A 22296-nucleotide genomic window follows, 5' to 3' on the forward strand; every position below is an offset into this window, starting at 1 on the left:
TTGGTAGAAGATCCTTTGGCAGCTATAACAGCTGTGAGTCTTCCACATCTGGATTGTGCAACATTTGCCCATTCAAAATTCTTAAAGCTCTGTCAAATTAGTTGTTGATCGTTGCTAGACAACTATTTCCAGGTGTTGCCATAGATTTTCATTAGCATTTAAGTCAAAACTGTAACTCGGCCACTCAGAAACTGCTTATGGAGAGTGGTATTCAGAATGGGTTGTATTGGATTTGCCCCAAACATGTAACACTTTGTTTTCTGGACAAAAAGTTAATTACATTGCCACAGTTTTTGCAGTATTACTTTAGTGCCTTGTTGCAAACAGGATGCAAGTTTTTACATATTTTTATTCTGTACAGCAGGGTTCCCCAACTGGTGGCCCATGGGCTGATTTTGACCCGCGGGTGATTTTATTTGGCCCCCCAAGTTTTCTGAGCATTTAATTTGGTCTTTTTTTTTGTTGGACGTAAGACTGTTAAAACGCCAGCAAATCAGCTCCAAGTGACTTTTTTTTAGCAACAAAACCTGACGCATGCGCATCTTTGGGGCAAAACAGATGGGGTTGGCTTAGATTGTTGATAACATGTAAACTATATTTAGTCTCCAATGTTTATTGAAAATTAAAAACATTTGTAGAATGAGCACTTGTTGTCTCTCAAATACATTGTTACAGTTGTTGGTTAGCTAGCTAGTATTTTTTTGGCCATATAAGCATTGACATAAAATCAGTTAAAACACCTCAAAACAAGACATGGTATCAAGAACAAGATGGAACGAGCCACTTATGATTTCCCACATGGCAGTTTCTTGTCATTCTTGCTAGCAATCTGGCCATCCAGAATCACAACAACACGCTGACTCATGCTCCATGGAAGCGTTCACATTGTTTTCGTGACTTTGTCAAATCAAATCAATCAAATCAGTATATGTGATTGTATACAGTGGCAAGAACAAGAATGTGAACCCTTTGGAAATACCTGGATTTCTGCAAAAATTGGTCATAAAATTGAGTCTGATCTTCATCTAGGTCACAACAATAGACAAACTCAGTCTGCTTAAATTAATAACACACAAACAATTATACATTTTCATTTCTTTATTGAAATCACCATGTAAACATTCACAGTGCAGGGTGGGAAAAGTATGTGAACCCTTGGATTCATAACTGGTTGACCCTCCTTTGGCAGCAATAACCTCAACCAAATGTTTTCCGTAGTTGCGGATCAGAGCTGCACAACGGTCAGGAGGAATTTTGGACAATTCCTCTTTAAAAAACGTTTTCTGTTCAGCAATATTCTAGGGCTGTCTGGTGTGAAACGCTCTCAAGGTCATGCCACAGCATCTCAAATTGGGTTTAGGTCAGGACTCTGACTGGGCCACTCCAGAAGGTGGATTTTCTTCTGTTGAAGCCATTCTGCTGTTGATTTGCTTCTTCAATTGGATGACAGAGAGCCTTACATTCTCCTGCAAAATGTCTTGATAAACTTGGGAATTCATTTTTCCGTCAGTGATAGCAAGCTGTCCAGGCCCTGAGGTAGCAAATTAGCCCTAAACCATAATGCTTCCTCCACCGTACTTTACAGTTGGGATGAGGATTTTATGTCGGTGTGCTGTGCCTTTTTTTCTCTCCACACATAGTGTTGTGTGTTCCTTCCAAACAACTCAACTGTAGTTTCATCTGTCCACAGAATATTTTGCCAGTTGCGCTGTGGAACATCCAGGTGTGCTTTTGCAAACTTCAGACATGCAGCAATGTTTTTTTTGGACAGCAGTGACTTCTTCCATGGTGTCCTCCAATGAAACCATTCTTGTTTAGTGTTTTACGTATTGTAGAGTCGTCAACAGAGATGTTAGCATATTCCAGAGATTTCTGTAAGTCTTTAGCTGACACTCTAGGATTCTTCTTAACCTCATTGAGCATTCTGCGCTGTGCTCTTGCAGTCATTTTTGCAGGACAGCCACTCCTAGGGAGAGTAGCAACAGTGCTGAACTTTCTTCATTTATAGACAACTTGTCTCACCATGGACTGATGAACATCAAGGCTTTTAGAGATACTTTTGTAACTCTTTCCAGCTTTATGCAAGTCTATAGTTCTTAATCTATCTTCTGAGATATATTTTGTTCAAGGCATGGTTCACATCAGGCAATGCTTCTTGTGAATAGCAAACTCAAATTTTTTCAGTGTTTTTTTATAGGGCAAGGCACCTCTAACCAACATCTCCAATCTCGTCTCATTGATTGGACTCCAGGTTAGCTGACTCCTGACTCCAATTAGTGTTTGGAGAAGTCACTAGCCTAGGGGTTCAAATGCGTTTTCCATGTTTAAATGATGTATTCAGTATAGACAAGAAAAATACAATAATTTGTGTGTTGTTAGTTGAAGCATGTTATGTTTGTCTATTGTTGTGACTTAGATGAAGAGCAGATGAAATTTGATGACCAATTCATGCAGAAATACAGGTAATTCCAAAAGGTTCACATACTTTTTATTGTCACTGTAAAAATGTAAGCAAGAATCAAATATTATATCTGTTTGGTCTTTTTGCAGTCAATTTGTGGTCTGCAAATGATTCATAATTATGTTCTGGCCCCTTGACCATCTACTCAAGAAAAAAACGGCCTGCGGCTAAATCTAGTTGATGATCCCTGCTGTACAGGCTTACATCTTTTTCCTCAATTAGGTTAGTATTGTGGAGTAACGACAATGTTGTTGATCCATCCTCAGTTTTCTCCTATCATAGCCATTAAACTCTTTAACTGTTTTAAGGTCAACATTGGCTTCATTGTGAAATCCCTGAGCGATTTCCTTCGTCTCCAGCAACTGAGTTAGGAAGAAGTCCTTTGTAGTGACTGGGTGTGTTGTAACTAATAACTTCACCATGCTCAAAGGGATATTCAATGTCTGCTTTTTAAAAAGGTTTTATCTACCAATACGTGCCCTTCTTTGTGAGGCATGGGAAATCCTCCCTGGTCTTTGTGGTTGAATCTGTGTTTGAAATTCAATGCTCACCTGAGGGACCTCACATATCGTAATTATATGTGTGGGGTACAGAGATGAGGTAGTCATTCAAAAATCATGTTAAACTATTATTGCACATAGAGTGAGTCCATGCGACTTATTGTGTGACTTGTTAAGCAAATTGCTTATGAACTTATTTAGGCTTGCCTTAACAAAGGGGTGTGAATACGTTCTGAAGGCACTGTACATTAAACTGTATATGTATCATCGGACTCGCAAAAATAATAGGCTTTAACTGCGGCACAATTCTTCTTCTTGTCCCTCATCCCTGTGTCGCTGACCTGGCTCCCCCTCTCTGTGGGAGGCTGATTTCAGCTGAATGTAGTTGGGGACCTCTGCTATATATGTTGGTGTATATATCCCAGCAAACATACTACCACTACTAAGCGTTGTTTCGGAGATGACACGAAGTGCTGATATGGCTCTCCCTGTGTCCCTGTCCCCCCCAGCCCTGGTAGCTACCCTTCTCATTGGGAAGCTGCACCCAGCCCAGTCATTTGAAGAGTTATAAGTATAGTTAATAGGCCTTCACATGTTTTTAAAATTCCGATATGATATCGATAGCAAATAAAATACATTTCAACTGATATTGATAGGGACTTTTTATATTAGTGCCCATCTCAAGTTAATAGGTATAGTTGGTATAGTTATAGTAGTAAATAGTGTATAATGTCTCTCCTTGTGTCCCTGTCGCCTCAGCCCCCATGGCTCCACCACTCAGTGGGAAGCTGCACCTGGCCCAGTCAGCAGAGGAGGCCACAGAGGCTACAGAGGTAGCTGAGCCGGCTGCCAGTGAGACAGACGGCACCTTGGGACCTCCAGGGCCCTTCATGGAGCACGTCTTCACAGACCCCCAGCCTCTGGTGGTTGATGCTGGCAAATACGACCGGTAAGACACACGATTTGACCAGATTTGAATTGCTAGTAGTTGTAAAGAGAGGAAGTATTGCCAGGACATTTTTTGAAAAGTCGTCATTGAAACTTTAAAAAAAATTCAGTTTTCAAAATTTTACTGAAAGTGTATTTACATACACTTTAGTTTGATTTAATTTAGTTTTAGTCTAAAAATTTCTGCAGAGACTTAACTGCTAACATGCTACAGTAGTTGGATTTGCCACCGTGTGGACTGTGGTAGTCTATAGTGGATTTCAAGACAACTCTCTGTGTCCCCTGTCAGGTGTGCAGGTCAGTTAAAAGAGGAGTTTAACTCCCCACCCCAGGAGACGGAGGATGGAAACAACGACCCCAAAGCTTGCACCAGCGTTGTCCCCACCATGTGGCTGGGAGCACAAAATGGCTGGTGGGTAACTAATCACTATATGCCTAGCTAGTGGCAGGAATGTATCATAGTGATGTTGTTTTCTGGTTGTTTTCTGGTTTTCTAAAAAGGTGCAAAACATTTAATTGACCATGATGTCACAAAAAACGTCATTCTTTTTTTGCCAACCAGTTTTGCCTGCATATGTCTCCAAACCCATAACCCTAACACATAAAACCCTATATATGTCTATGTCCTAAATAAGCTTTACATCCTTTCTTGAGGCTTTACGTCCATTCTGCAGTGGCCAACTGGAAGAAGTGTCTCCACTCCATCAAACTGAAGGACTCTGTGCTCAGTCTAGTGTAAGTCCCCCACTACTGACCACTGTCTGCTTTTAGAATGGCCATTTTTACCAGTACTTGATTTATGTTGTAGTAAATGGGTGCATGTTCAAATCAAATTTATTTATAGAGCCCTTCGTACATCAGCTGATATCTCGAAGTGCTGTACAGAAACCCAGCCTAAAACCCCAAACAGCAAGCAATGCAGGTGTAGAAGCACGGTGGCTAGGAAAAACTCCCTAGAAAGGCCAAAACCTAGGAAGAAACCTAGAGAGGAACCAGGCTATGTGGGGTGGCCAGTCCTCTTCTGGCTGTGACAGGTGGAGATTATAACAGAACATGGCCAAGATGTTCAAATGTTCATAAATGACCAGCATGGTCGAATAATAATAAGGCAGAACAGTTGAAACTGGAGCAGCAGCACGGCCAGGTGGACTGGGGACAGCAAGGAGTCATCATGTCAGGTAGTCTTGGGGCATGGTCCTAGGGCTCAGGTCCCCCGAGAGAGAGAAAGAAAGAGAGAATTAGAGAAAGCACACTTAGATTCACACAGGACACCGAATAGGACAGGAGAAGTACTCCAGATATAACAAACTGAGCCTAGCCCCCCGACACATAAACTACTGCAGCATAAATACTGGAGGCTGAGACAGGAGGCGTCAGGAGACACTGTGGCCCCACCCAAGGACACCCCCGGACAGGGCCAAGCAGGAAGGATATAACCCCACCCACTTTGCCAAAGCACAGCCCCCACACCACTAGAGGGATATCTTCAACCACCAACTTACCATCCTGAGACAAGGCTAAGTATAGCCCACAAAGATCTCCGCCATTGCACAACCCAAGGGGGGGCGCCAACCCAGACAGGATGACCACATCAGTGAATCAACCCACTCAGCTGACGCACCCCTTCCAGGGACGGCATGAGTGAGCCCCAGTAAGCCAGTGACTCAGCCCCTGTAATAGGGTTAGAGGCAGAGAATCCCAGTGGAAAGAGGGGAACCGGCCAGGCTGAGACAGCAAGGGCGGTTCGTTGCTCCAGAGCCTTTCCGTTCACCTTCCCACTCCTGGGCCAGACTACACTCAATCAGATGACCCACTGAAGAGATGAGTCTTCAGTAAAGACTTAAAGGTTGAGACCGAGTTTGCGCCTCTGACCTGAGTAGGCAGACAGTTCCATAAAAATGGAGCTCTATAGGAGAAAGCCCTGCCTCCAGCTGTTTGCTTAGAAATTCTAGGGACAATTAGGAGGCCTGCGTCTTGTGACCGTAGCGTACGTGTAGGTATGTACAGCAGGACCAAATCAGAGAGATGGGTAGGAGCAAGCCCATGTAATGCTTTGTAGGTTAGCAGTAAAACCTTGAAATCAGCCCTTGCTTTGACAGGAAGCTAGTGTAGGGAGGCTAGCACTGGAGTAATATGATCAAATTTTTTATTGTGTAATGTTGGCTTGACTGTTTCTGTTTCAGGCATGTGAAGGGTCGTGTGCTGGTGGCTCTGGCAGACGGGACATTGGCTATCTTCCACAGATCTGATGGTAACGTCAACTTCCCTAACCTACCTAATTATTCTGAGCTCTCACCTATGAGCCTTAACCATTAACTGTCTGTTGTGCTCAAAAAATGACATTCCATGAGCAACATTACTTTTTCTAATCATGATTTAAAGCTTTACATAAATTGTTTGTGCGTGTGTGTGCGTGTGTGTGCGTGCGTGTGTGTGCGTGTGTGTGTGTGTGGGTCTCTCTTTATCTCCAGATGGGCAGTGGGACCTGTCAAACTACCACCTGATGGACCTGGGTAGACCGCACCACTCTATCCGCTGCATGGCCATGGTCCATGACAAAGTGTGGTGTGGCTACAAGAACAAGATCCATGTCATCCAGCCCAAGAGCATGCAGATAGAGGTTGGTCACAGGAGGGAAGGGACTGTTTGTATACTAGAGGAAGTTGCAAAGTAACCTTTTCTCAGACCTGGAGACTCACGTTAGCTCCCAGACATAATGTCAAGACATTAGCTCAGTGGACTAGCAGACTTGAGTCTATCCCCAGTTATGTCGATTGATTGAGAAGGGTTGGGGAGAGGTCATATAATGTCGCTCCACATTGATTTACTTTAATTTATTTCAGAATATTATCAATCAACCAATCCTCCCTTTTCCACCCTTCACCCCCTCTCCCACATCAGAAGTCCTTTGACGCCCACCCTCGCAGGGAGAGCCAGGTGAGGCAGCTGGCGTGGATCGGGGATGGGGTGTGGGTGTCAATCCGTCTGGACTCCACGCTGCGTCTCTACCACGCCCTCACACACCAGCACCTACAGGATGTCGACATCGAACCATACGTCAGCAAGATGCTGGGTAGGAAAAACCTAAGCTAAACAGCAGGAATGGAGTCTATTTCCATTTAAATTCAGTCAATTTAGAAATGAAACATTCTTAGCGTTATCCTCGAAGAGAAAGATGTGGAAATGGAATTGACTGAATTGAAATGGAATTGACCCCAACCATGCTATCCAGCTCTGGCGAGGCTGGTTGTCCAAGATCTGTTTGTGTTGTATAGACAATTTGTATGTTTCTTGTCATATCAAGACCATGACTGTAGGAGTTGGCAAGACAGATCTGGGGACCAGCAAGCCAAGCTTCGGCCGACTCATTGATAGGACCATATTATTTGACCCCACTTTAGTCTATTGAGATGCATCCAATGTATGGCTTGACCTGTGTTCTCTCTCTCTCTTCTCTCTCGCTCTGATTGACAGGTACTGGCAAGCTGGGCTTCTCCTTTGTGCGAATAACAGCCCTTCTTATTGGTGGAAACCGCCTGTGGGTGGGGACTGGGAATGGTGTGGTCATCTCCATACCACTGACAGAGAGTGAGTTTGAGTGGCGCGCACATGCGCTTTAACTGCTCTTTGATTTCACTATTCTGTGCTTCTGTCTTTTACTTTCCCTTTCTATATTGAACAAAAATATTTCGCAACATGCAACAATTTCAATGTTTTTACTGAGTTACAGTTCAAATGAGGAAATCAGTCAATTTAAATAAATTCATTAGGCCCTAATCTATGGATTTCACATGACTGGTAATACAGATATGCATCTGTTGGTCACAGATACCTTAAAAAATAAGTTGGGGCTGTGGGTCAGAAAACCAGTCAGTATCTGGTGTGACCAACATTTTCCTCATGCAGCGCGACACATCTCCTTCTCATAGAGTTGATCAGGCTGTTGATTGTGGCATGCCAATTGCACGCTCCCTCAAAACTTGTGACATCTGTGGCATTATGTTCTGTGACAAAACTGCTCATTTTAGAGTGGGCTTTTATTGTCCCTAGCACAAGATGCACCTGTGTAATGATCATGCTGTTTAATTAGTTTCTTGATATGACACACCTGTCAGGTGGATGGATTATCTTGGCAAAGGAGAAATGCTCAAAATGCTTTTTGTGCATATGGACATTTCTGGGATCTTTTTTTCAGCTCCTGAAACATGGGACCAACACTTTACATGTTGCGTTTATATTTTTCTTCAGTGTCTATTTTTCTGTCTTCTCTTATTCCTTAATGGTTTCTCTTTGTTTTTTCTCTTTCTCTCTTGCTGTCTCTCTCTTTTATGGCTGGTATCCCTGTACTTGTCCTCCCTGTCCTGATATCACTCTTGTCCACTCTCTCCTCTCCTCCCTCCCTCTCTCATCACTCTCTCCACTCCTCCTTCTCCTCTCCTCCCTCCTTCCCTTCCTTAGCGGTAGTCCTTCATCGGGGACAGCTCCTAGGTCTGAGGGGTAAGTTAGGACTCCCTCTGTCCCACAGGGATGATGTCACATATCGCTCTCTGCCTGTCTTACCTCCATCTCCCCTTTATCGGTCTCCAACATAAGCCTGGTTCAGTTTCAGTCCTAAGCACCCTTATTCCCCTAATGTTCACATATCTGATAGGTGTGAGCAATATAGTGATCAGACCGGAGTAAGTTACAGTATATAGCACTTGTGGAGATCTGAGAGGATTAGATAGCCCACCAACAGGATAAGCAACAGGACAAGTTCATAAAGGTCTCTGAGACCTATCCAGTCATTTCAGATGTGTCAACCACAAAGGGGATGAGGGGCTAGGGATCGAAATGGAACAGAGACAGAAACAGTGGTCCGGTGGTCTGGATCTGATTCAGGGAAATCACTTTTGTTCATGTGTAACTCTGCATGCTATATTCAGGTGTTGTAAAGTACTGTATATAATCCATTGGCACACATATATGTAGAGTATGGTGTTAATGTATGTACTGTATATGTATTAGAGGTCGACCGATTAATCGGAATGACGGATTAATTAGGGCCGATTTCAAGTTTTCATAACAATCGGAAATCTGTATTTTTGGACACCAATTTGGCCAATTATTATTATTATTATTTTTTTTTTTACACCTTTATATATCCTTTATTGAACTAGGCAAGTCAGTTAAGAACACAATCATATTTTTAATGATGGCCTAGGAACGGTGGGTTGACTGCCTTGTTCAGGGGCAGAATGACAGATTTTTACTTTGTCAGCTCAGGGATTCAATCTTGCAACCTTACAGTTAACTAGTCCTACGCTCTAACCACCTGATTACATTGCACTCCACAAGGAGACTGCCTGTTATGCGAATGCAGTAAGAAGCCAAGGTAAGTTGCTAGCTAGCATTAAACTTATCTTACAAAAATCAATCAATCCTAATCACTAGTTAACTGCACATGGTTGATGATATTACTAGTTTATCTAGCGTGTTCTGCGTTGCATATAATCGATGCGGTGCGTATTCGCGAAAAAGGACTGTCTTGGTCCAATGTGTACCTAACCATAAACATCAATGCCTTTCTTAAAATCAATTCACAAGTACACTGCTCAAAAAAATAAAGGGAACACTTAAACAACACAATGTAACTCCAAGTCAATCACACTTCAGTAAAATCAAACTGTCCACTTAGGAAGCAACACTGATTGACAATAAATTTCACATGCTGTTGTGCAAATGGAATACAGGTGGAAATTATAGGCAAATTACAGGCAATTAGCAAGACAACCCCAATAAAGGAGTGGTTCTGCAGGTGGTGACGACAGACCACTTCTCGGTTCCTATGCTTCTTGGCTGATGTTTTGGTCACTTTAGAATGCTGGCGGTGCTTTCACTCTAGTGGTAGCATGAGACGGAGTCTACAACCCACACAAGTGGCTCAGGTAGTGCAGCTCATCCAGGATGGCACATCAATGCGAGCTGTGCCAAGAAGGTTTGCTGTGTCTGTCAGCGTAGTGTCCAGAGCATGGAGGCGCTACCAGGAGACAGGCCAGTACATCAGGAGACGTGGAGGAGACCGTAGGAGGGCAACAACCCTGCAGCAGGACCGCTACCTCCGCCTTTGTGCAAGGAGGAGCAGGAGGAGCACTGTCGGAGCCCTGCAAAATGACCTCCAGCAGGCCACAAATGTGCATGTGTCTGCTCAAACGGTCAGAAACAGACTCCATGAGGGTGGTATGAGGGCCCGACGTGCTTACAGCCCAACACCGTGCAGGACGTTTGGCATTTGCCAGAGACCACCAAGATTGGCAAATTCGCCACTGGCGCCCTGTGCTCTTCACAGATGAAAGCAGGTTCACACTGAGCACATGTGACAGACGTGACAGAGTCTGGAGATGCCGTGGAGAACGTTCTGCTGCCTGCAACATCCTCCAGCATGACCGGTTTGGCGGTGGGTCAGTCATAGTGTGGTGTGGCATTTCTTTGGGGGGCTGCACAGCCCTCCATGTGCTCGCCAGAGGTAGCCTGACTGCCATTAGGTACCGAGATGAGATCCTCAGACCCCTTGTGAGACCATATGCTGGTGCGGTTGGCCCTGGGTTCCTCCTAATGCAAGACAATGCTAGACCTCATGTGGCTGTAGTGTGTCAGCAGTTCCTGCAAGAGGAAGGCATTGATGCTATGGACTGGCCGGCCGGTTCCCCAGACCTGAATCCAATTGAGCACATCTGGGACATCATGTCTCACTCCATCCACCAACGCCACGAGTTGGTGGATACTTTAGTCCAGGTCTGGGAGGAGATCCCTCAGGAGACCATCCGCCACCTCATCAGGAGGATGCCCAGGCGTTGTAGGGAGGTCATACAGGCACGTGGAGGCCACACATACTACTGAGCCTCATTTTGACTTGTTTTAAGGACATTACATCAAAGTTGGATCAGCCTGTAGTGTGGTTTTCCACTTTAATTTTGAGTGTGACTCCAAATCCAGACCTCCATGGGTTGATAAATTTGATTTCCATTGATCATTTTTGTGTGATTTTGTTGTCAGCACATTCAACTATGTAAAGAAAAAAGTATTTAATAAGAATATTTCATTCATTCAGATCTAGGATGTGTTATTTTAGTGTTCCCTTTATTTTTTGTGCAGTGTATATATTTTTAAACCTGAATATTTAGTTAATATTGCCTGCTAACCTGGCTCGTTGCGAACTCTGTGAAGACTATTTCTTCCTAATAACAGCCAACATCGCCAAACGGGGGATGATTTAACAAAAGCGCATTTGCAAAAAAAAGCACAATCGTTGCACGACTGTACATAACCATAAACATCAATGCCTTTCTTAAAATCAATACACAGAAGTATATATTTTTAAACCTGCATATTTTGCTAAAAGAGAATCCAGGTTAGCAGGCAATATTAACCAGGTGGAATTGTGTCACTTCTCTTGCGTTCATTGCACGCAGAGTTAGTGTATATGCAACAGTTTGGGTCGCCTAATTTGCCAGAATTTTACGTAATTATGACATAACATTGAAGGTTGTGCAATGTAACAGGAATATTTAGACTTAGCCACCCGTTAGATAAAATATGGAGCGGTTCCGTATTTCACTGAAAGAATAAACGTCTTGTTTTCGAGATGATAGTTTCCGGATTCGACCATATTAATGACCTAAGGCTCGCATTTCTGTGTGTTGTTATAATTAAGTCTATGATTTCATAGAGAAGTCTGACTGACCGATGGTAGGCACCAGCAGGCTCGTAAGCATTCATTCAAACAGCACTTTAGTGCGTTTTGCCAGCAGCTCGTCGCTGTGCTAAAGCATTGAGCTGTTTATGACTTCAAGCCTATCAACTCCCGAGATTAGGCTGGTGTAACCGATGTGAAATAGCTAGCTAGTTAGCGGAGTGCGCACTAATAGCGTTTCAAACGTCTCTCACTCGCTCTGAGACTTGGAGTGGTTGTTCCCCTTGCTCTGCAAGGGCCGCAGCTTTTGTGGAGCGATGGGTAACGCTGCTTCGAGGGTGACTGTTGACGATGCGTTCCTGGTTCGAGCCCAGGTAGGGGTGAGGAGAGAAAGCTATACTGTTACACTGGCAATACTAAAGTACCTATAAGAACATCCAATAGTCAAAGGTATATGAAATACAAATCGTATAGAGAGAAATTGTCCTATAATTCCTATAATAACTACAACCTAAAACTTCTTACCTGGGAATATGGAAGACTCATGTTAAAAGGAACCACCAGCTTTCATATGTTCTGAGCAAGGAACTTACACCATAGTACCCTCCAAACTCGTCATCAAGCTCGAGACCCTGGGTCTCGACCCCGCCCTGTGCAACTGGGTACTGGACTTCCTGACGGGCCGCCCCCCAGGTGGTGAGGGTAGGTAACAACATCTCCACCCCGCTGATCCTCAACACTGGGGCCCCACAAGGGTGCGTTCTGAGCCCTCTCCTGTACACCCTGTTCACCCACGACTGCGTGGCCACGCACGCCTCCAACTCAATCATCAAGTTTGCGGATGACACTACAGTGGTAGGCTTGATTACCAACAACGACGAGACGGCCTACAGGGAGGAGGTGAGGGCCCTCGGAGTGTGGTGTCAGGAAAATAACCTCACACTCAACGTCAACAAAACTAAGGAGATGATTGTGGACTTCAGGAAACAGCAGAGGGAACACCCCCCTATCCACATCGATGGGACAGTAGTGGAGAGGGTAGTAAGTTTTAAGTTCCTCGGCGTACACATCGCAGACAAACTGAATTGTTCCACCCACACAGACAGCATCGTGAAGAAGGCACAGCAGCGCCTCTTCAACCTCAGGAGGCTGAAGAAATTTGGCTTGTCACCAAAAGCACTCACAAACTTCTACAGATGCACAATCGAGAGCATCCTGTCGGGCTGTATCACCGCCTGGTACGGCAACTGCTCCGCCCACAACCGTAAGGCTCTCCAGAGGGTAGTGAGGTCTGCACAACGCATCACCGGGGCAAACTACCTGCCCTCCAGGACACCTACACCACCCGATGTCACAGGAAGGCCATAAAGATCATCAAGGACAACAACCACCCGAGCCACTGCCTGTTCACCCCGCTATCATCCAGAAGGCGAGGTCAGTACAGGTGCATCAAAGCTGGGACCGAGAGACTGAAAAACAGCTTCTATCTCAAGGCCATCAGACTGTTGAACAGCTACCACTAACATTGAGTGGCTGCTGCCAACACACTGACTCAACTCCAGACACTTTAATAATGGGAATTGATGGTAATTGATGTCAAATATATCACTAGCCACTTTAAACAATACTACTTAATATAATGTTTACATACCTACATTATTCATCTCATATGTCTACGTATATACTGTACTCTATGTCATCTACTGCATCTTGATGTAATACATGTATCACTAGCCACTTTAAACTATGCCACTTTGTTTACATACCCTACATTACTCATCTCATATGTATATACTGTACTCGATACCATCTACTGCATCTTGCCTATGCCGCTCTGTACCATCACTCATTCATATATCTTTATGTACATATTCTTTATCCCTTTACACTTGTGTGTATAAGGTAGTAGTTTTGGAATTGTTAGTTAGATTACTCGTTGGTTATTACTGCATTGTCGGAACTAGAAGCACAAGCATTTCGCTACACTCGCATTAACATCTGCTAACCATGTGTATGTGTCAAATAAATTTGATTTGATTTGAACTTAAACGTTAGCTTTTTTTACATGGCACATATATTGCACTTTTACTTTCTTCTCCAACACTTTGTTTTTGCATTATTTAAACCAAAGTTGACATGTTTCATTTTATTTGAGGCTGAATTGATTTTATTTATGTATTATATTAAGTTAAAATAAGTGTTCATTCAGTATTGTTGTAATTGTCAATATTACAAATACATTTTTTAAATTGGCCGATTAATCGGTATCGGCCCTTTTTTGGCCCTCCAATAATCGGTATCAGTATCGGCGTTGAAAAATCATAATCGGTCGACCTCTAATATGTATGAGTCATATCTGTATGCTATTGTTGTGATGAATATTGATCATTTCAGTGACGTAGTCAATATATTAGGTATGGGGTTTTGGGGATGCCTTGTCTCTTCATTATTGCATGTTGATGGCATGTTTTAGGATTGCTCCTATTTCAGTATTCAGGTTTGTTTTTTTTCACCATCTGCAAATTCATAAGTGAATGACCACAGGCTTATTCAATGGATTGCCACGTACAGAGAATTGCAGGTAGAAATGTTATGTATAGAGCCACAGTTTCCTATTCTGCATGACTGAGAGGGATGTCTGTTCTATTTTGCACATTTCTATTTTAAATGCTCTGTAACGATGTAGCCTGCTCAATTGATGAGTCTTATTGGCAAGCCTGCTCTGTGTGTACTATTGTGATTGGATGGTCTCATGCATCAATGTCCTTGTCCTATACGCTGGTCTGTCAGATGTCAGCTGTTCTGATTGGCTATTGACTCCACTCCCATCCCGATAGCCAATAAGGTGTCTCCAACATCGTCCGGCGGCGTGGCCGGGGGTGTGATTCATGTGTATGCGGACGACCACCCAGAGAAAAGCAGCGGCAGCTTCATTCCATACTGCTCCATGGCCCAGGCTCAGCTCTGTTTCCATGGACACCGAGATGCCGTCAAGTTCTTTGTCTCTGTTCCAGGTCAGTTAGTAATCATAATTTGATTTGATAAAGTTAATTATCCCCTTAAATGCATTAAATCAAATGTGTAGTTCTTGACTAACTAAAAAAGTATACCTACTGTCAATACTCTGTGAGGATGGACCAGATTGTCAACTGGGCACTAAAATGCAAAAGTGGTTCACAGTGTTTAATTTGTGGGTATCTATTGTTAAGGTTCTTTATAAATACAATTGATTGACTGATCAGTTTCTCGTTGCCTGTTTAACAAATATATATATACAATATATATATACAGTACCAGTCAAAAGTTTGGATACACCTACACATTCAAGGGTTTTTCTTTATTTATTACTATTTTCTACATTGTAGAATAATAGTGAAGACAGCAAAACTATGAAATAACACATATGGATTAATGTAGTAACCAAAAAAGTGTAAGAGGAATGCTTTTCCAACAGTCTTGAAAGAGTTCCCACATATGTTGAGCAATTGTTGGCTGCTTTTCCTTCCTTCTGCGGTCCAACTCATCCCAAATCATCTCAATTGGTTTGAGGTCGAGGGATTGTGGAGGCCAGGTCATCTGATGCATCACTCCATCACTCTCCTTGGTCAAATAGCCCTTACACAGCCTGGAGGTGTGTTTTGGGTGATTGTCCTGTTGAAAAACAAAGGATAGTTCCACTAAGCGCAAACCAGATGGGATGGTGTATCGCTGCAGAATGCTGTGGTAGCCATGCTGGTTAAATGTGCCTTGAATTCTAAATAAATCACTGACAGTGTCACCAGCAAAGCACCCCCACAACATCACACCTCCTCTTCCATGCTTCACGGTGGGAACCACACATGCGGATATCATCCGTTCATCTACTCTGCGTCTCAGAAAGACACGGCGGTTGGAACCAAAAATATAACATTTGGACTCATCAAACCAAAGGACAGATTTCCATCAATCTAATATCCATTGCTCGTGTTTCTTGGCTCAAGCAAGTCTCTTATTCTTATTGGTGTCCTTTAGTAGTGGTGTCTTTGCAGCAATTCGACCATGAAGGCTTGATTCCCGCAGTCTCCTTTGAACAGTTGCTGTTGCGATGTGTCTGTTACTTTAAATCTGTGAAGCATTTATTTGGGCTGCAATCTGAGGTGCAGTTAACTCTAATGAACTTATCCTCTGGGTCTTCCTTTCCTGTGGCGGTCCTCATGAGAGCCAGTTTCATCATAGCACTTGATGGTTTTTTGCGACTGCACTTCTAGAAACTTTCAAAGTTCTTGAAATATTCCGGATTGACTGACCTTCATGTCTTAATGTAATGATGGACTGTCATTTCTCTTTGCTTATTTGAGCTGTTCTTACCATAATATAGACTTGGTATTTTATTCAATAGGGTTATCTTCTGTATACCACCCCTACCTTGTCACAGCACAACTGATTGTCTCAAACGCATTAAGAAGGAAAGGAAAGAAATTCCACAAATTAACTTTTAACAAGGCACACCTGCTAATTGAAATGCTTTCCAAGTGACTAGCTCATGAAGCTGGTTGGGAGAATGCCAAGAGTGTGCAAATGGTGGCTACTTTGAAGAATCTCAAATATAAAAAATATTTTGATTTTGTTAGCAGTTGATGTTATTCTTCAATAACACAAACCCCAAAGCAAATCAGGTGGAGAAAATTAGATTTGGTTTGAGAAGGGCAAATCATTGATTTTATGCTGGGAGGTAGATGTTCAGACTCCCCTGTCCTCAGCTTTTCTCCACATAATAAAGAAACAGGATGTAATTTATCACCCGCCACCCTAGCCTGGGATTAACCAATCAGAAATCCTTGCAGTACAACTGGGACAATGGCCGAATAACAAGTATCCTGCTCCAGACTCAATGTACAGAACGTAGCACACATAGCACATGTACAGTGCCTTGCGAAAGTATTCGGCCCCCTTGAACTTTGCGACCTTTTGCCACATCTCAGGCTTCAAACATAAAGATATAAAACTGTATTTTTTTGTGAAGAATCAACAACAAGTGGGCTACAATCATGAAGTGGAACGACATTTATTGGATATTTCAAACTTTTTTAACAAATCAAAAACTGAAAAATTGGGTGTGCAAAATTATTCAGCCCCCTTAAGGTAATACTTTGTAGCGCCACCTTTTGCTGCGATTACAGCTGTAAGTCGCTTGGGGTATGTCTCTATCAGTTTTGCACATCGAGAGACTGAAATTTTTTCCCATTCCTCCTTGCAAAACAGCTCGAGCTCAGTGAAGTTGGATGGAGAGCATTTGTGAACAGCAGTTTTCAGTTCTTTCCACAGATTCTCGATTGGATTCAGGTCTGGACTTTGACTTGGCCATTCTAACACCTGGATATGTTTATTTTTGAGCCATTCCATTGTAGATTTTGCTTTATGTTTTGGTTCATTGTCTTGTTGGAAGACAAATCTCTGTCCCAGTCTCAGGTCTTTTGCAGACTCCATCAGGTTTTCTTCCAGAATGGTCCTGTATTTGGCTCCATCCATCTTCCCATCAATTTGAACCATGGAGTGCTCCTTGGGATGTTTAAAGCTTGGGAAATCTTTTTGTATCCAAATACGGCTTTAAACTTCTTCACAACAGTATCTCAGACCTGCCTGGTGTGTTCCTTGTTCTTCATGATGCTCTCTGCGCTTTTAACGGACCTCTGAGACTATCACAGTGCAGGTGCATTTATACGGAGACTTGATTACACACAGGTGGATTGTATTTATCATCATTAGTCATTTAGGTCAACATTGGATCATTCAGAGATCCTCACTGAACTTCTGGAGAGAGTTTGCTGCACTGAAAGTAAAGGGGCTGAATAATTTTGCACGCCCAATTTTTCAGTTTTTGATTTGTTAAAAAAGTTTGAAATATCCAATAAATGTCGTTCCACTTCATGATTGTGTCCCACTTGTTGTTGATTCTTCACAAAAAAATACAGTTTTATATCTTTATATTTGAAGCCTGAAATGTGGCAAAAGGTCGCAAAGTTCAAGGGGGCCGAATACTTTCGCAAGGCACTGTAGCTCTGAGTTCAGGACTGACATTCCACAGATTCTAAACAGCTGTTGAACTGAAAAACAACTCCTATTTACATTGACAATTCCCTATTGACCATCAGTACTCTATTTAGTTTTTAGTACTCTCGTCCTCTCATCCTCTGCATTGTGCATTTATCTTCTAAATATTCTTATAATTTGTTTAACACTTTTTTGGTTACTGCATGATTCCATATGTGCTATTTCATATATTTGATGTCTTCACTATTATTCTACATGTAGAAAATAGTAAAAACAAATCCTTGAATGAGTAGGTGTGTCCAAATGTTTGACTGGTACTGTGTACGGTAGTGGCCAAAAGTTTTGAGAATGACACAAATATTAATTTTCACAAAGTTACCTGCTTTAGTGTCTTTAGATATTTTTGTCAGATGTTACTATGGAACACTGAAGTATAATTACAAGCATATCATAAGTGTCAAAGGCTTTTATTGACAATGACATGAAGTTGATGCAAAGAGTCAATATTTGCAGTGTTGACCCTTTTTTTTCAAGACCTCTGCAATCCTCCCTGGCATGCTGTCAATTAATTTCTGGGACACTTCCTGACTGATGGCAGCCCATTCTTGCATAATCAATGCTTGGAGATTGTCAGAATTTGTGGGGTTTTGTTTGTCCACCCGCCTTTTGAGGATTGACCACAAATTCTCAATGGGATTAAGGTCTGGGGAGTTTCCTGGCCATGGACCCAAAATATTGATGTTTTGTTCCCAGAGCCACTTAGTTTTCACTTTTGCCTTATGGCAAGGTGCTCCATCATGCTGGAAACGGCATTGTTCGTCACCAAACTGTTCCTGGATGGTTGGGAGAAGTTGCTCTCAGAGGATGTGTTGGTACCATTCTTTATTCATGGCTGTGTTCTTAGGCAAAATTGTGAGTGAGCCCACTCCCTTGGTTTGAGAAGCAACCCCACACATGAATGGTCTCAGGATGCTTTACTGTTGACATGGCACAGGACTGAGGGTAGCGCTCACCTTGTCTTTTCCAGACAAGCTTTTTTCCGGATTCCCCAAAAAATTGGAAAGGGGATTCATCAGAGAAAATGACTTTACCCCAGTACTCAGCAGTCCAATACCTGTACCTTTTGCAGAATATCAGTCTGTCCCTGATGTTTTTCCTGGAGAGAAGTGGCTTCTTTGCTGCCCTTCTTGACACCAGGCCATCCTCCAAAAGTCTTTGCCTCACTGTGCGTGCAGATGCACTCACCTGCCTGCTGCCATTCCTGACCAAGCTCTGTACTGGTGGTGCCCTGATCCCGCAGCTGAATCAACTTTAGGAGATGGTCCTGGAGCTTGCTGGACTTTCTTGGGCGCCCTGAAGCCTTCTTCACAACATTTGAACCGCTCTCCTTGAAGTTCTTGATGATCCGATAAATGGTTGATTTAGATGCAATCTTACTGGCAGCAATATCCTTGCCTGTGAAGCCTTTTTTGTGCAAAGCAATGATGGTGGCACGTGTTTCCTTGCAGGTAATCATGATCAGCATTGATGATTCCAAGCACCACCCTCCTTTTGAAACCTCCAGTCTGTTGTTTGAACTCAATCAGCATGACAGAGTGATCTCCAGCCTTGTCCTCATCAACACTCACACCTGTGTTAACAAAGAGAATCACTGACATAATGTCAGCTGGTCCTTTTGTGGCAGGGCTGAAATGCAGTAGAAGTGTTTTGGGGAGGATTCAATTCATTTGCATGGTAAAGAGGGACTTTGCAATTAATTGCAATTCATCTGATCCCTCTTCATAACAATCTGGAGTATATGCAAATTACCATCATACAAACTGAGGCAGCAGACTTTGTGAAATTTAATATTTGTGTCGTTCTCAAAACTTTTGGCCACAACAGTGTGTGTGTGTGTGTGTGTGTGTGTGTGTGTGTGTGTGTGTGTGTGTGTGTGTGTGTGTGTGTATATATATATATATATTACATTTTTCTGTTTTTCTGTCAGGCAACGTGTTGGCCACCTAAATGGTAGTGTGCTGGACAGCCCATCAGAGGGTCAGGGGTCCTCGGCACAGCCGGAGGCTGAGGCTCAGAGCATACAGAACGTTCTGGTGCTGAGTGGAGGGGAGGGCTACATCGACTTCCGCATCGGTGAGGAAATCACACACTCACTCACGCATGCACACACACACTGCCATACACCCAAGTTCATGTGGTGCTCTTTTGAATTCCTAATCGAATTCGTCTCCAGATTCTCTACCCTTCTGCTCTAGTTGTGCACTTGTTCATTTCACTTTATGGATTTAAAATACCAATCCAATGCTTTTATATGTGTGGATGTGCAGAAACACTTCAGTACAAAGGTGACAGACACCGGGCGTGTCTGTTCATGCTGACTGGCGCTCTCACTTCATCTGTGTGTCAGGTGATGGCGAGGACGACGAGACAGAGGAAGGGGAGGTGCCGGGGGGTGCCCCGCAGATGAAGCCTGCTGTGTGCAAAGCCGAGCGGAGCCATATCATCGTATGGCAGGTGTCCTACATCCCTGTGTGACACTCCCACCCTCAAGGGTTACCTTGCATCCCCCTGTCCCCCTTCTTGCGCCCAGATTATCACCCCCTTCCCCCATCCTAAAACTAACCCACCTACCCACCCCTCCCTGCCCCTGTATCTACCCCTGGTCATGATGTAACTATCCCTAGGCTTGGGAATGACCCCTCAGCCCCTGTATGTACTATTACACCCATTTTAACTATTGATATCCCCCCAAAAAACTTGTAACTACCTATTGCCTTGTAAGTATCACTCCCTCAGTCCAGTAACTTTCCAAATAGCTTGACTATGACTACCCCCTTCCCCTCCCTCGCCCTGTTTTTTTGCCGCTTCTACCAATGTAATTATTTCCCCCCACCATGAGCCTTGTAATTACCCCTGCCTCCTAACTACCTCCGCTACCCTGTATCTATTCCCTAAAGCCTGGAGTGTGTCTTAATTGGCACCCTAGTCCATATATGGTGCATTACTTTTGATCAGGGCCCATATGGTGCTGGACAAAACTAATGCACTATATAGGGAATAGGGTGCCTTTCAGACATACCTGTATTTATTTCCCCTGGAAGGACATCTGTATCTCTCCTGTATTGACCTTTGACTTGTAATGGCCTGCATCTGCCCCCAAGCTACTCCCTGATACCTACAATCACCCCTAACTCCTCCTTTTCTCACTTTGCCCACCTCTTACCAACATCACAAGTACAGGAACATTAAAGACTACTGCGTGATATAACACCTCTCCAGGAATTACCCAAGATTTGCAGCAACAGCCAACCAGTAATCCAAAAACTATTTATGGTATGACTTACTAAAACCCCCCACCTCCAATCAGCTTTCAGCTCACTGAACCACGATCGAAACAGAGACAGCTGATTGGTCAAGAGGGATTCAGGGACAGGCAGCTATTGGTCGGAGTGAGTGACACAGTCACTAGCCATTCATTGCTGAGTTGAATGTAGAGAGAGAGAGACTGAGAGTTGATTGGTTGGTTCAGGGTGATTTTACCTCAGCCAGCTGTTAGAAGGTGAGGAGACGTTGTTGAATGTACGTGGAAAAAACAAGATCAGTCTTGAATGCATTGGCCTGTAAATACAGTGAAATTTGATCAGGAGGAGTGCAGACTCAGGATGGCACCCTACGCCCTCCCTTTATAATGCACTATTTTTGACTAGAGCCCTATGGTTCTTTGTCAAAAGTAGTGTACTATATAGGGAATAGGGTGCCATTTGGGATACAGATGTAGTAAAATTCATGGGGGATGACTGATCCAGAAAAACAGGTGTAGTGGAGTAAAGAGAAACTCTTGATTTGGCATCAGAGGATGAACAGGGATTGTAATTGTTCCACGTTAGAAGCAAGTTTCCAGACAGCCTTATGGACATAGATTGTCTGTGTTTGAGCGCATCAAATATGTGATGCATTGTGGGTAAGTTGGGACTGACTGATTGATCTACAAATAATAATGAGTATTTATTTATGATGCAAGGTGATTTGTAGATCAGTCAGTCGGCTGCACTGTCGATCAAACCCAAACTCTCCTGTAGAGAAAATGGACAGATAAAGAGTCTCAGTTCTATTTCGGCCTTTGTAAAAACCTAAATCCTCTCAGGTCTGTGAACACCAAATGGGTAAGGGCGTAGGGGAAAGTAACCGTGCCGAAATGTAACTGTGCCAAATAGTGGAAGGAGAGAGAGAGAGCCAGGCATATCCTCGAGCTGTGAGCTGATTGGTTCATAACTGATTCACCAACCACCCACTGCTCTAATTCGCTGTTCCCAGACTGACAGTTGGACAGTGAGGTTTGTGCTTGGTCGCCTGTTTTGAGTGACAGCTGTCATTGAGGATTCTGTAACTCTCCAGACATGTTCAGTATGTAACTCATATCTCTTTATCTGTGTGGATTAATTATTAAACCTAGTGTGCGCTGAAAACCAGAGGCCATGTTGTCTGTCGTTCTCTTCTCTGTTGGTTGACTTATTTTCAACCTTTTACCTTTAATCTGTATCACAGATTGTGTGATTGAAATTTAAAGGTAATTTCCAATTGAGCCAACATACAGTATGCAGCGTTTACTGTGAATGCAATCTCCACTAACGCGGGAACATTGCCTTTAAATTTCAATCATGCTGTAGTGCAGAACTTCCACGATA

The 22296-nt window shown here is 43.2% G+C and overlaps 1 protein-coding gene across 1 annotated transcript in view; it reads left to right on the forward strand.

Annotated features, from left to right (window-relative positions):
- The window catches only part of LOC112252174 (C-Jun-amino-terminal kinase-interacting protein 3), a 74969-nt gene extending 52887 nt beyond the window's left edge, over nucleotides 1-22082 (forward strand). The window contains exons 25-35 of the mRNA XM_042322167.1: nucleotides 3721-3910; nucleotides 4199-4321; nucleotides 4564-4644; nucleotides 6093-6160; nucleotides 6381-6529; nucleotides 6811-6982; nucleotides 7384-7497; nucleotides 8368-8406; nucleotides 14419-14612; nucleotides 19615-19744; nucleotides 20019-22082. Coding sequence (XP_042178101.1) covers nucleotides 3721-3910; nucleotides 4199-4321; nucleotides 4564-4644; nucleotides 6093-6160; nucleotides 6381-6529; nucleotides 6811-6982; nucleotides 7384-7497; nucleotides 8368-8406; nucleotides 14419-14612; nucleotides 19615-19744; nucleotides 20019-20146 — 1388 coding nt within the window. The 3' untranslated portion in view covers nucleotides 20147-22082. The remainder of the gene's footprint in view (nucleotides 1-3720; nucleotides 3911-4198; nucleotides 4322-4563; nucleotides 4645-6092; nucleotides 6161-6380; nucleotides 6530-6810; nucleotides 6983-7383; nucleotides 7498-8367; nucleotides 8407-14418; nucleotides 14613-19614; nucleotides 19745-20018) is intronic.
- Nucleotides 22083-22296: the final 214 nt, after the last annotated feature.

This window comes from Oncorhynchus tshawytscha, linkage group LG01, assembly GCF_018296145.1.
Source record: "Oncorhynchus tshawytscha isolate Ot180627B linkage group LG01, Otsh_v2.0, whole genome shotgun sequence".
Lineage (NCBI taxonomy): Eukaryota > Metazoa > Chordata > Actinopteri > Salmoniformes > Salmonidae > Oncorhynchus > Oncorhynchus tshawytscha.